Source organism: Cottoperca gobio, chromosome 21, assembly GCF_900634415.1.
Source record: "Cottoperca gobio chromosome 21, fCotGob3.1, whole genome shotgun sequence".
Classification (NCBI taxonomy): domain Eukaryota; kingdom Metazoa; phylum Chordata; class Actinopteri; order Perciformes; family Bovichtidae; genus Cottoperca; species Cottoperca gobio.
The window spans coordinates 19431821-19446425 of record NC_041375.1 but is presented as its reverse complement, the minus strand read 5'-3'; the positions used below and the strand labels follow the sequence as shown (position 1 = coordinate 19446425).

Here is a 14605-nt window from a genome sequence, read left to right as displayed (position 1 = left end):
AATGATTGATGAGAAAATGACCATTGTGCGATTTTACACCTGGCGGTGATGATGCAAAATGTTGAGGATTGGCCCAAAATCTCAATTTACTGTTCACTATTAAGTAAATTACTTATTGTCTCTTATATATGGAGGAGTGAGTGGTTTTGAACACAACCCGGGTCATGCTTGACTTCTGGAATTCATCTCAAGGTCATGTTGTCATGGGAAAAGATTAGGGTTCATCCCGATTGGCAGATATATTCAAAGAACAGTGCGTTACTAAGCAGAGTGTGGTGAAGCATAAAACGGCAGTCAGTGGCTGAAGCCCAGGCACGTGCGGTCAGGGGAGGCAGTCATGAAAAGTAAGAAAACAAATAACAATAAAATAAAATATAAATGTATATTTGTCCACTGGTCTGTGCTATAAATGCATTTTCTGTATGAGTCCAATAATTTTGATCATTTTTATAGTCAAAATCGCTGAATGTGCGTATTTATTCTCCGTTAAGTTATAGGAGAGCTGTGGCAGCGCCGAGCTGAGCCTCACCTCGGATTGCTGCAATCCCTTGCAAACTAGGTTGAGCGCATGCATTTGGCGCATGTCTGTTGCTATCTCTCTGTATGTCGCCAATATAATGTTTACAGACACTTTTATTATGCGTCCTGACTTTCCATAGTCATAACATATTTAGTCTTGCTGATGTGACATAAAACCACAGTGAAAAGACATCAGGTGAGGCAGACAGTACTCTGCCGCACTGAAGAGGGCGCACATGAGCCCACAGGTTCGTGTTGCTGCTGTTCTTCTACGCTGAGACTGTAAACGCTAACAAGCTACTGCTAGCTAACATCAGAGTCACGTGCTACTGCTAGCTAACATCAGAGTCACGTGCTACTGCTAGCTAACATCAGAGTCACGTGCTACTGCTAGCTAACATCAGAGTCACGTGCTACTGCTAGCTAACATCAGAGTCAGGTGCACTGTAGCACCGTTTAGTTCAGTTTCTTTCTCAGACTGACGGCCAAAAATGGAAGATTTTACAAGTAAAGGTAAGACCTCAATTGTATTGAGGTCTTACCCAGCCATGAACCTCACTGCACGTCACTGCTGAAGCCCCTGAAATGGAACTCCTATAACCTCCCCATGGTACATGGAACACACACACGTTCTTTATTTAATGTTCATGGGAAATTCAGGGACATTTGATCTGATTATTGTTTGAAATGTGTCTACTGTTCTGAGGGCAGGATTAGAAAAAGAATGTCAGAGAGCATCCAAATGAAACAAATCTCACACAGAGATCCCGTGGTGTAAAAACGAAGCTCAGCAACAGCTGCTGGAGTGTGCTCAATGAAAGGTGAAGCTGTTTCTGTATTTTATTTTTCGATGTATTAGCTTAATCCTTCACATTCTGTGTTTCTGTTTCCAGGGCTTTTTGGGTCTATATCAGCAAAACTACTATTAAACTAAATAGACTGTGTGTATCCATAGTATAAACACGATAAGCTACATACCAAATATCATGAATACACTGTAGATCCTTCTTGTATGTATAAAGGTAGATATTGCTGCCATGACGGAGCAAAGGTATTTTAGCTCAGATGCGGTGCTCTGTATTTAAAGAGACACAGGTGGCAGCACACTTGACCCTAGACCTGAATTTTCCAAAGATTCATAACAACTGAACTTTCTTTTCCCCAGCCAGGCGGGTGGTGTGTGTAAGCTGTCCACAGAGTCGTCCCTGCGCCGCTGCCGGACACCTGATGGCAAGATTTGCAGTGGGAGGGGCAAGTGTGACTGCGGCATCTGCTTCTGCCAGGCCACAGATCCAGGGAAGTTCTACGGTCCGCGCTGCGATTGTCACGACTGGGTCTGTGCTACGCATATTGGGAAAACTTGCAATGGTGCGTACAATATATTGACACATATTGATATATTGTCTGATAAAAGTTAATGTACAGGCACATGGTTCCACATGCTTTACTACTTGCGTATGGTTGTTAGTGATGGTTCAGTAAGTGATGCAGCAGAACTCCTGACTGTAGGCTTTCACCAGAGAAGCTTGGCAAATGGACTCTCCAGCTGATGTTTAGTGTCGGTTACTGCCAGGTGTTAGGAAGGAGAGAGAGCTTAAGGGTTTAATTCAGAAACCTACTAGATTTGTTTAGGCTTTTATAATTTGTTTCGTTTTACTATATCAAATGAAGAAACGTGTATTTCACAGACTTTAAATGGATTTCAAAGCATTTCAGTTTCACCTGTGTTTCTTTCTTTATTGCCAAATCAGAGGGCGGCAGTGTTGTGTCTTTGAGAGCCTGTGTCACCGTCGCAGCACTTCAAAGAGTTTTATTGGTAAAAGACAGCTGGTTGGTTCAAGTACGTTACCAAGGCATCAGCTTTTGTTGGGAGGCACAGCTTTGAACTTAGACCTTAGTTGCCTCCAGATCCAGATCCAGTACTCTAAAAGAACACTTGAGAGTTCGTCCACTCTTAAGGATAAGTCACCATGAGAAACTCTCCACTGTGCACATTTTCCAAGATGAGCACAAAAAGGCTATTTCTATGGAAAACATTTGGAACTTGGTTTGTCAGTTGTTTTACAAAGCGTATTGGGCAAGCTGGACAGCACAGATAAGCTAATATAGTACCAGTTTTGTTGAAACTAGTTTAGGTTGAGTTATTTTATGGTCGTTTTTAGAAGCGGGGATGGTGCTCTTTTTGTTGAAGCTGCTATAATCAATAGTTTTATAGTAACCATAAATCAAATGACTACATGTAATGTGAAGGGCATAGCTTGTGGTGACAAATGCATAGAGAATTATCATCTGACCTTGCAGTTCCCCTCTGCTCTACGGAGCTTTATAACGTCTATAAATAACTTCTGCTTACAGCTTGTTGCACTGGCCCCCAAAAGACCAAGAATTAATTAATGTAGGGTTAAAGCCATTTTGGAGAGGTTATTTAACTATGATGTCCTTTTGCCGGGCTGTAATGTGAGGTTCTGGTGAATGTTATCACATCATACTGAGAAGTTTTTCAAAATATTTGATCTATCGTCATTGGTAGAAATGTGGCAAACGAAATCGAAAACACCGAAACACCTCTCAGTATAACGTAATACAATTTAACAGCTTCTAAAATGACCAAACATTTAAATTAACTCCAACTCTCACAAAGCTCGGATTTAGCACAAGGGCTATTGAATTAGACCACATTAGTTTTAGCTAGGTGTCCCTAATGAACTGGCAACTGAGGGAAAGCATAAACATTATGTAAAAGAGGACTGCAACATTATGAGATGAGACATCCTGGAAGTTGTGAGAGCGGTACGTATACCTGTATGAAGAAGTAAGGAAAATTGCTCCCTCATTTTTATGATCGATGTCGTCCGTAGTCACTGGGATTTGAATTGAGACATGTGTCGATCTAGAACAGGTATAATGGAGATGTGGAGAGTCTGTGTGTGCCTGTGTGCACGTGCGGGGTGGAGTGATTTATTTGGGTAGACAAGTTGGCTGCTTTGAGAAGCTCATTATGGTTCAGCAATCTGGAGCGAGAAGGCCCTGCTTCAGCCTTATAATGGGGTTTCACTCACTGCTACACTCAGACTGCAAATGGAACCTAGATGCATCAGAAGAGGGATAGGTTTTCTACACCCAGGCACAAATATGCACAACCAGCCACATACTCATAAAATCATTTTCCCATGTGCATACAGGGGCCAGCAATTCTAGTTGAAGCATATTGAGAAGAATACACATATCCCCACCTCCCCCCAGCTGCTCAATAGCCCATGCAGCAGCATGCATGGTCTGCTGTCTGAGATCGGCAGCCAACTTCTCTCCCTGCGGCTCCCTTATCTCTGCCTCTCACAACTGCCCACTGATAAGATCCTATAGATTTTCCTCCTTAGGAGTAAACTGTGTATTTTCCTTTCCAAGAACATTAGCTTCCCTGGCATTGAGAAGCTCTTTTACATTGGATGGCATACATCAGACTAATTCAGATCCTCTCAGTCAGAGCAACAAGTCAAGCTGGATGAAGAAGCTATGGAAGGTACATTTTTTTTAAACGTACATCTGAGAGCAGTCTTTCAAACAGTATAAGGCTGCATAGTGAATATCACTGTCGCCACGGAGCAAGAATGTCCTCGGTCTGAAACGACATGCTGTTCCTTTTTGTGGGGAGTTTGTATGGTCTTTTCTTTTGTTGTGTGGCTTTCCTTTGGGTGCAGTCAATAGACATCTAAGTCAAGTGAACTGGAAGCTCTACATTTATATACTATGCGTGTATACAGAAGAATAAAGAGTAAACTGCCCAGGGAGTTCTTGCACAATGCATGTTGAAATGTAAGCATTACAGGCATATGGGAACACTGAAATGTCTTGAATAATTGGAAGAGAATAAATAGGTGTCCTTGTCATGTTATCCCGAGCAAATTATGTTCCTTTTATATATGTATTACTTTTCACAGAATAATGGATACAGCCATGCTCCTCAGTTTAAGATCTATCTTTTTGTCCCGTACATTCTCTTATATTATGGCCTTCTTAATCCATGGGCAGAAAAGAAAACGTCTACGATTTCACATTATTTGTCCCATAGAATGTTCCATCACGATATACAGTAATGGACCCGTTATAGGGTTTAGTCGACTAAGAAGAAATCTTGGAGCTTCAGCGTTGCAGGAGTTGGTCTTCATTTTTGAAGATTCACACAAAGCAGTAATGTTGTCAGTCACATGCTTTCCCTTCCCACTGATGCATCCCATATTGTAGCAGAGCAACGGGATGGTGACCTAACATCTGTTCGCCAACTGTGCAAAACCACCCTGTTTTATTTTGACTGTTTGAATCTTCCTCTTCTTTCTCCCCTGTACCTTAAGCTGCAGTACATGAGAAACATAACCTTTTGAGGTCATTTTATATCATTTCTGTAATAACTCCCCTGTTTTCATAGATAACAGTCAACGTGGTGTTTCCATTCTCTCTTTTAAAGCCTTCCCTCCCCCCCTCGCCACGTGAAATCTCTCTCTCTCTCTCTCTCTCTCTCTCTCTCTCTCTCTCTCTCTCTCTCTCTCTCTCTCTCTCTGTGTGTCTGTCTGTCTGTCTCTTTCTCTCTCTCTGTGTGTGTCTCTCTCTCTCTCTCTCTCTCTCTCTCTCTCTCTCTCTCTCTCTCTCTCTCTTCTCTGTCTGCCTGTCTGTCTCTCTCTCTCTCTCTCTCTCTCTCTCTCTCTCTCTCTCTCTCTCTCTCTCTCTCTCTCTCTCTCTCGCTCTCTCTCTCTCATTGCATCTGTGCTGAGCCGAGCAAAGAGTTTTCTTCTGGTGTGTGCTTCTCTGCGATCGATGGTCTTTTTCCACAGTCAGAGACACAGAGGGTAGTGCAGAGCGCTGCGGGCTAGCATTGTCCCAATGAAATAACACCGCACTGCATAATCAACTTGTTAGTAATTACTGGTATAATGTTGAGGAGCATTAGACCATTACATAAAGACCGAAGCCCTTAGTGAGCAATCATCTTTGATTTCAATCTTCATTGAAACATAAAGGCTCATTTATTTGAATTGTTCTTTATCAAACCGTTGATACAGTTAATACTGTGATAGCAAACATAGTGTTTGACCAAACACATGCAATAGTCCTCTGCATCTGTGGTTATAACTACCAAACCCCCTCCGCCCGTTACTGGTGTGGATTGAGGCAGAAAGCCAAGTATGTCTGCAATCCGGAACAATCTAACTTTATGATTCTGGCAGACTTTATCACACGTGTGTCCTCCTCACCCTGTCTCAAAGGAGCAGTTGGAATGGGTAGGCATGAGAGCGAAAACCTTTCCCCCCCTGCTGGATAGGTTTTTTTTAAAAGGTTTTGTTAGAACACATTTTAGCTTCTCTATCTAAATGGGTTTTCAGAGCCTCTTTTCCTGGCTCAGCCCCCAGCCTCTGTGCCCCCTGCCAGAGCCAGAGAAGATCCCACCCAAGAGGGTTTTATGTCAGCAGCACATAAGAAGTCAGTGTGTCCATGTTGTTCCATATCAAACTCCTCCTGATGCACTTTTCATCAGCATTACATAAGCTTAAGATGTTGCTTCCAATGTGAACACATTACAGTCCGATGATATAAAGTAATCATGGGAGAACAACCCACTAATGGCAAACTGTCCACAATGAATAAAAGGTTTTAATACTCATTCCTGTGAAGTAAAGAAAAAAACTTAAACAGGGACCCACAGTGAAATGCAGTCCTTGAGCCATTACAGCCCATTAAATCGTTCATCTCCGTATTTTTGTTGTTGTTGATTGTACATATTTTGATGTGCTGTCACTTAGATATTCTGAGCTTTGCTGGGCAGTGTGCCTGTGTGGTGAGTCACCTAATGATTGCAGCGTGGGCTGCAAGGAGAAAAAGCCACTCAAGTCTATTCAAGTCTACTAGTAAAAGGGCATTTTGATTGGGACTTATTATAGCTTCCAAATACTTCCTGCTGTAGGAACAAGCGTTATACATTGCTATTATCATGACACAATCTTTAGAGGTAATAAAAAGGTATGATGAAGTCACCCAAAGTTGACAAATGAATGCCTGGGTGGAGAGTTGTAAAAAAAAAAGGAGTCACTCGTTCCGAGGGCACGAACACAGAGAATGAGTTATTACCTGAGACAAGTGTCTCTTAGATCTTTTCCACAGAACACGAGCTGATGTGCTGCCGTTTCATGCTCCACAACCCACAGGGAGAGGAAAGCAAGGCGGGATAATTACTCCCTAAAATGAGTATCATGTTACGGAGAACATGATCTAAACAAAGTAAGTGGGGGAAATGACATTTGGAGAGGGAAAATCAAGTGCAAGTATTAAGCGAGCACAGAGACAGTGTCAAGGAGTTTTTTTAGATGTGCAATATATAATGTATATCTTCGTAACTGCACTGAAATCTCAGAATAGCCCCCAATATTGCCTCAAATGAAAGCAATAGAAGTGTTTTCTGCTCAGGGAGAGGAAATTAGTTTTGGTACATACAGTGCGTTTTACCAGTAATCACTCAAGATTGCTGAATTATGTTCCATGCAAAGCTATTTCCTTGTTTATCTCACTCTCAATATTATACTCGTTATCATTAAGCAGGGACAAGTTGAATTCTAAACCTGAAATCATCTCGCGCAATGAGTCACCGTCCTCTTCTCATCAGCAGTTAATCATGGTGAAGCTTCATCACCTGAATAACCCTCTCTTTCCCGACCCCCAGTGGATGTATCTGGGCACTGGCGGGACCTTGATTGGCCGGGCGTTTGTGTGTCGATTGTGGTGTGTAGGAAGGGCCCTGACACTCCCAAGCCACGGACAATTACTGCTTAGGAAGCACCAGGAGAGATAAATTGTCCACAAACAAGCACCTTCCCACACACGCCCGGCAGAAAGAGATCGACAGCGCTCAGTCTTGTATGTCAGAGTGATTGTCAAGCTGAGATTAATGAGGGCTAGTGGGTGGCAGAAACTTTGTAATATTCTGCTGAATTAGGTTGTAGAGACTTTAATCTTACTCTGTTTTACAGCTATCGTGTGGTAGTTCCCATCTGCAAAACTAAATGATGAATCCAAAAAGAAATTATTTTTTCTTGTTTAATTTTGTCTCTACTCCCATTTCCATCTATTGCTCTGTATTATATATCGCTACCTCTGTTTTGTCTTTATGTACTGGCCCTTGCAACAACAATAACAATACAAAAAAAGGAATGTCCACACTCAGATTATCTCCATAAATCCGTGGAGTGGGTATTTAAAAATCAAACAGTAACCACAAAGCAATAAAAATAGTTACTAAAATAGATGTGGTCTACGGTGAATTTTTTTAATATGGCAATGATTCAAGAAGGACATATTACTGGAAAATGTTTAATTTCGTGTGTGTTATAAGATGCTTGATCTGTTTCATTATGCCAACTGTTTGATCGTCTCAAGACTGCATTTTTACAGCTTGTATGATTATAATTAGATTTAGTACAAATCTGTTTATTGTCTCTGTGGTGCAGCTTTTTCTTAAAGTACACTTTCCATATTCTTCTTTTCCTTGAAGCTTTTCCCAAGTGTCCTCTGAGACATGTTGATAACGAGATGAGACAGGGGGCTCGCCTGTTGTTAATGACTGATGGATAGCCCTTGAAGAGGACACCACACTTACATGATGAACGAGTCCGGACAATGATTGAGTGTGACATACAAGGCCCCTTGCTGCTAAATGCATTGGGAGCAACATTCATAATAACTTGTCAACAGAATTCATTTGCCTCCTGCTTTTCATATTGCTGACTATGGCCATCAGAATGACGTGACGCCAAACTTCTTGTGTAGGTCCTCTGAACACTGAACAAGGCGACGCGCTCATTGAGTGATTAAAGGAGAAGCGAGTTTATCATCCTTACTTTTTGAAACAAAAAGGTTACTATTGCAAATAAGACGTACATGGATGCATCTCAAAGGAAATGTATATTTCAAATCCATCAAAGCGTAGTCACTTGTGAGTACAATTGGTCTATTACAATAATTAGAAGTCGAGGGAAGTCAAATTAATGCTTTAACTCCAGGTACCAACTAGAGCATTGCGCTCCCAGACTGCAGGGTTACTTGTAGTTCCTAGAGTCTCTAAGAGTACAATGGGAGCCAGAGCCTTCAGCTATCAAGCTCCTCTCCAGTGGAACCAGCTTCCAGTTTGTGTTTCGGGAGGCAGACACACTCTCCATATTTAAGAGCAGGCTAAAGACTTTCCTTTTTGATAAAGCTTATAGTTAGGGCTGGCTCAGGTTTGCCTTGGATCAGCCCCTAGTTATGCTGCTATAGGCTTAGACTGCCGGGGGACACCTCCCTGCTCTCCTCCTTCTCTTCCTCTCTACTCCCCTCCCTCTCTTCTTCTCCCTCTCTATCTGTATGCATTTATGTAAATGTATGTTACTAACTCATCATCCGGGGCATCATCCCCGGAGTTTCTGTTTCTCTCATGTGGCAGGTTGCCCCTGATAAAGTTTACGTCAGGATTAGGAATCGTGGATGCGCCTGCTGCCCTGGTTCTGCAGGATACCGGGAAGCCTTTTTGACATTTTCCTGGATTCATCCATACTTTCTCTTTTCCAACACAACATAATTTCTGTCAAATGTTATATTTGTACTATGTTGTTTATCCTGTACACACGACATCTATTGCACGTCTGTCCGTCCTGGGAGAGGGATCCCTCCTCAGTTGCTCTGCCTGAGGTTTCTTCAATTTTTCCCCTTTAATTGTGGGGTTTCTTTTAGGAAGTTTTACCTTGTGCGATGCGAGGGTCTAAGGACAGAGGGTCTAAGGACAGAGGGTGTCGTATGCTGTACAGTCTGTAAAGCACACTGAGACAAATGTATAATTTGTGATATTGGGCTATATAAAGATTTGATTTTGCAGTGCCATCACAACCATTACTCCTGCTTGGAGAGCAATTTAAAGGTTTCTAAGCCTCGAGAAACAGCATGTGGTGTGTTGTGTTTCCCTTTAGACCGTGGCTACTGTGACTGTGGGATGTGTGAGTGTGATGATGGCTGGTTTGGAGATGCCTGCCAGTTCCAGGAGGAGTGTAACCTACCCGGCAAGAAGAGCAAAGAGCTTTGCAAAACCCCACAGGGGGTGGTATGCTCTAACAGAGGTACACACACACACTCGCGCACACATACACACACACACACACACGCACGCAGGCGCACATACACACACACACACACATGCACATGCACAGTTAAATAAAAGGTACACTGAAGCAATAACAACAACCTGCATCAAACAAACAGCCAGCATTTCTTATTAACAGACGTGTACATACAAAATACACACACAACATACACACACATCTACTACATAAAATTGCATTTTTTATATTTTGCTTTTGCTATAACTTTCCAGTAATTCAGTCTTTATAAAATATTTTTAAATTGGACGGTTAATGATTCTTATAAATGCTTTTCAGACTTATTCATTAACAAAGACCAAGCTTTAGGTTGACAGCTTGTGAAATCTGCTGATATTAATAACTGAACAAATCTGATTCAAAATCACATTTAATTTATTATATACATGGGTTTATTAAGTATGTTATATATGTGTCATGAACACTATTTTACTTAAACATTACTTGTATCTGTTCACTCATATGTATTTTTACTTGTCCTTTCTTTTACATTTTCATACACAAGCGAAATTATTGTATGAGTTTGTCCTTTTTAATAGCTTATTACTGACCAAACATGAATACTATTATTATTAATCTTAATAAAGACATTAGTAACAATGTATAAACCCATTTCATTTCTTTCAGTATGTGCTCTCACACATATCTATCAGTACAAACTATCTCTCTTTCACTAACACAGGTACACTAATACATTCATTCATGAATAGGAAGACTGATATGTTGAGTAACTGTAAGCATTGATAATTCCAGAGTTTATTTGATGCACACAGTCCCAGTGTGTGCACCTCACCCACCTGGCCTTAACCTCATCACTGGCCGCATGTCAACGTGTGTGTGTCTGTGAAAGTACAGTACAGTATGTGGTCCGTTTGAGAGTGTAGAAATGCAAATGTCTTCACAGCATGTAGCTGTCTGGTCTTCCGCAGAGCAGCATTGGAAGAGCCTGCAGCACACACATGCACAGACACACCTTCAGCACCTTCAGTAGTCAGACACAGTCTAGATCCGTTGCCACATGATGCACAGACGGTGCCTCGCAAATGCACATCTGCAAACCAGCTGGGTTATTGGTCTTAAAGTGCACGGCATCAAAACATACACACATCCTCCCATCCCCAACCAACCCCACACAATATATACACACACCCACATATTGGAACTTGTCCAACACAATGAGCTTAAACTGTATCTAAAGCTGGTATATTTAATAGGGACTTGTCACTGTGGGAGCTGCATGTGTGACAATAAGGACAACAGGGGTCTGGTGACGGGACGTTTCTGTGAGTGTGACGACAGCGAGTGTCTGGATGAGGACACCGGAGAGGTGTGTGGAGGTATGGCCCGCAGACCCTGTCTTCCCCCCCCCCCCTCACTCATCCCCCCAAAAGTACAGGCACCTTAGTTCAACATATGGGTTATTTAAGGACTGCGTATCTTTGTCACTCTGTTTGACATAAGAAAATAAATGAGCCTCATGTGTTCATTAATTTTAATGTTGAACTGTTGTCTCTAGCAGACTGCATTGTCATACTCATGCTTGTCAATGTTCATTAACCATTGTCTATTTCCTCTTGAAAGTCATGAATAATGGGCTTTTCTTATCGGGCCCAGAAGAACAGGTACCTTCATTTGTCTGTAGCAAGTCTCAAATATTGGCATTTAAAAGTAACAAATGTTAAAATGATGCATGTTCATTTGTATTTGTAAAACATATGAAGGGATATGATATTTTTATTGAAGAAAATGTAAAAAGAAAAAAAGACGACCATCTTTTCTGATTTGGGCTGGCAAAAATAAAACATTCTTAGAGTTTGTAGTAACAGTATACAGTCCTCTTACAATACTAACAACTGTACATTTAAATAAATAAGAAGTCAATGTATACATCTGTTTAACTCACTGTTCATCTATGACACTAACAAAGGTGAACTCATCAGTTGTTCATTCTGATCTGCTTCCAGGCCATGGCCAGTGTTACTGTGGAAACTGTTACTGTGCTGCTGGTTGGCATGGAGACAAATGTGAATTCCAGTGTGACATCAGCCCATGGGAAAGCAAGCGGAGATGCACATCTCCAGACGGCAAGATCTGCAGCAACAGAGGTCTGTTTACCTGCTTCAACGTCAGAATATCATACAGTCCTTGTAGTACAATTATTTTGTGATTGTTGATTATATTATCAGAACACATTTTAAATATGATACTGCCATCTAAAATGTTTAATATTTACTAAATAATAACAAATATGGAAAATATTATTTTTTTTCAACAGCCATTATGCAGATATTTATATATCTAATATATATATATAACTAGTGAAATGATAAGTATGCCATGGAAGTTCTGCAATTTGTTAATTGTCACTACAGCTTCAAAAACCCATTAGTGTCCACCTCATAATAGTGACAGGTGAAATTGAACTGTGACAGGTGAAATTGAACTGTTGTTGCTACGAAACAGGAAGCAAACAATGTAAATGGGATCAGGTTCATTTCCTGTTCCTGTTATCTGGGGTCATTCAATGGAGGAACATACATTATCCCATTGTAGTGAAACACTGGGGGAGAAATGAATGGAATAGATACACAACGTAGATTTAAATAAATCTTTGGTCTGTCACAGTTTCCAGCATGTATGACAAGAGACCCCCAATTGAGAGTGTCTTCTGCTATCTGACTATCACAGAGGAAAAATAATCACTTTTACATCCAGAATAAGGAAATGGATGGAGACACGGGGTGGAAAAAAACAAGGGAAATACAGAAAAGAAGAAAACAAGGAGAAAACAATAGTTGAAGAAGTCCTCGTGTACATTCCACTGAAAGTTATCAGAGGTTGGTGAACAGGCAGTCAGAGAAATAGCTTTACTCACCTAGCCCAAGTGATCCTGCGGGACTTCAGTAAATCTATCTAAAATTAATTTCCGTGGACTGGCTGAGGGCTTGGCTAAGTGGTTGGGCTAAATGGTAGGCTGCATGGACAGAGCCCCGTGATTTATGGTTAAGTACACAGCTGACAGAGCGTGAACAACCATCGACTGTGTTCATAGCGTAGTAGCCCATTGTACTCCTCTTATGTACAGAACAAGGGCAGTCAAAGGCTTTACAGTTCCAAGAGTTACCCAAAGAAAATAACAAAGGATTGCAATAAAAAGAAGTCAATTTCAGTTCAAATCAATCATTTTTATCTGCTTTCTCTATTAGCTTCACAGCGTTTATCAATCAAATTCTTCATTGATTCACTCATTGATTCATTTTTGATACATTGTTTGACTGTAGGAATGAAGCAGGTTTTACAGATTTGATTAAGTTTCCTACTCTCTCTGTTAAACAGCTAAACTGTTTCAATAAATAAAAAACTAATGGTACAATGTACAGGAAATCTCAAAGATTTGATTGAGAAAAACAACAATAAGAGAATAATTGTTCTGGAACTAACACTGTGCAACACAATTCTCAGAAAGTCAGAAAATGTGCTCCTGATTTTAATGGGAAACGATTCTCAATTCCCATTCCGAATATGGTATTTAACCATTTGGCTCTGAATTAATCCTCCTTAAAAGCACTGTGAAGATAATTCCTGGTGATTAAAGGAGATGGATCAGGGACGCCGATTACATAAGAGGATTGATTTGATTTCATCAACCTGCATAGATGTAGAGATGTGAAGTGTCTGTGTGAGAATGTGAAATATCTTCCTTCTCTCTCCTTTATTTTGCTCAACACTGACCTTTATCTCCTACTCTCTTCACACTTTCAAATTAATGAGTGACTGACAGTGCTTAAATAAATGACTCTGTTTCATTCCAACAAACTGCTAAACCCCTCCGTCTGTTAGGTTCACCTAGCCTCCTCAGTTGAGCTCATAATACATTAACTGGCGTGCTGTCAACATGACAACAGCCACATGATGCTGGAGGCTAAATACGTGCATCTATGTATAATTTTTGCTCAAAACAATTTGATTCGGAAATGATATGCTTGCATGAGGCACACAGAGAGGAATGATTCCCCTTTTGTATGGTGAGGGAGGTTGCTTTTTAGAAAGATTGTTTTAGACCATTATAGAACATGTCTGAACTGCTCCGGTGAAGCCAGACAGTGTCGCAGAGGATCGCATGGATCTATAAATCAAGGGCTCCAGGGTTGTACGGGTGGTAAAGGGAAACCGAACCTAGGGACAAGGGCCAGACATGGTGCCAGCCACGGCCCACAGGCTTGCCAGCTGGCCTGGCTCCCCTGGGGTCCCCCATGCTCTGTCAATGCTGATAAGAGAAAATGGGATTTCCACTGGCTGCTGCCCGGCTGCTGCCCAGCTGCTGTCCTGGCTGAGATGTAAATCAAATGAGAAGGAGACAGACGGACGGATACATAGATAAAGGAAGACAAAGTGAGACAGAAGGAGAACTTATTTATCCTGTTGGATGCAGCCTAGAGTAGAAAACTAAATCTTCCCACCCCCACCCAAACCTTAGCGAGAAGCTTGTTTGTCCTTTCACAGACAATGAGTCATATTCATCATTGTTTTGCTTGTTTATTTCCAGTTCACATGATTGATTTATTTGGACTGTATGACAAAAAACAATGTGAATTTACAGTATATGTGTGTGTGCGGTTGTGTTTGCTGTGGATGTTAGGGACCTGTGTGTGTGGGGAGTGCAACTGTCACGATGTAGATCCCTCTGGCGACTGGGGAGATATTCATGGAGACACCTGTGAGTGCGATGAGAGGAACTGTCATGCAACCTACGACCGATACACAGATGACTTCTGCACAGGTCAGCGTGTACTTTATGGATTCACATACCTGTATGAAATACATCTACACAAGTCCTCTTTAAAAAATAGTTTAAAAAGTGGCTCAAGATTTTGGGAAATTACGCTTATTTGATCTCTTGTCGACAGTTAGATGAGAAG

General features: G+C 41.2%; 1 protein-coding gene across 2 annotated transcripts in view; it reads left to right on the top strand.

Annotated features, from left to right (window-relative positions):
- Nucleotides 1–14605, top strand: part of itgbl1 (integrin, beta-like 1) — a 37404-nt gene that overhangs the window by 2851 nt on the left and 19948 nt on the right. For both annotated transcript variants that reach the window (XR_003834263.1, XM_029458703.1), the window contains exons 2-6: nucleotides 1685–1887; nucleotides 9501–9647; nucleotides 10901–11023; nucleotides 11651–11791; nucleotides 14326–14466. Coding sequence is in view for 1 of the 2 variants with exons in the window: in XM_029458703.1 (XP_029314563.1) it covers nucleotides 1685–1887; nucleotides 9501–9647; nucleotides 10901–11023; nucleotides 11651–11791; nucleotides 14326–14466 (755 nt within the window). In the remaining variant the exon portion in view is untranslated. The remainder of the gene's footprint in view (nucleotides 1–1684; nucleotides 1888–9500; nucleotides 9648–10900; nucleotides 11024–11650; nucleotides 11792–14325; nucleotides 14467–14605) is intronic.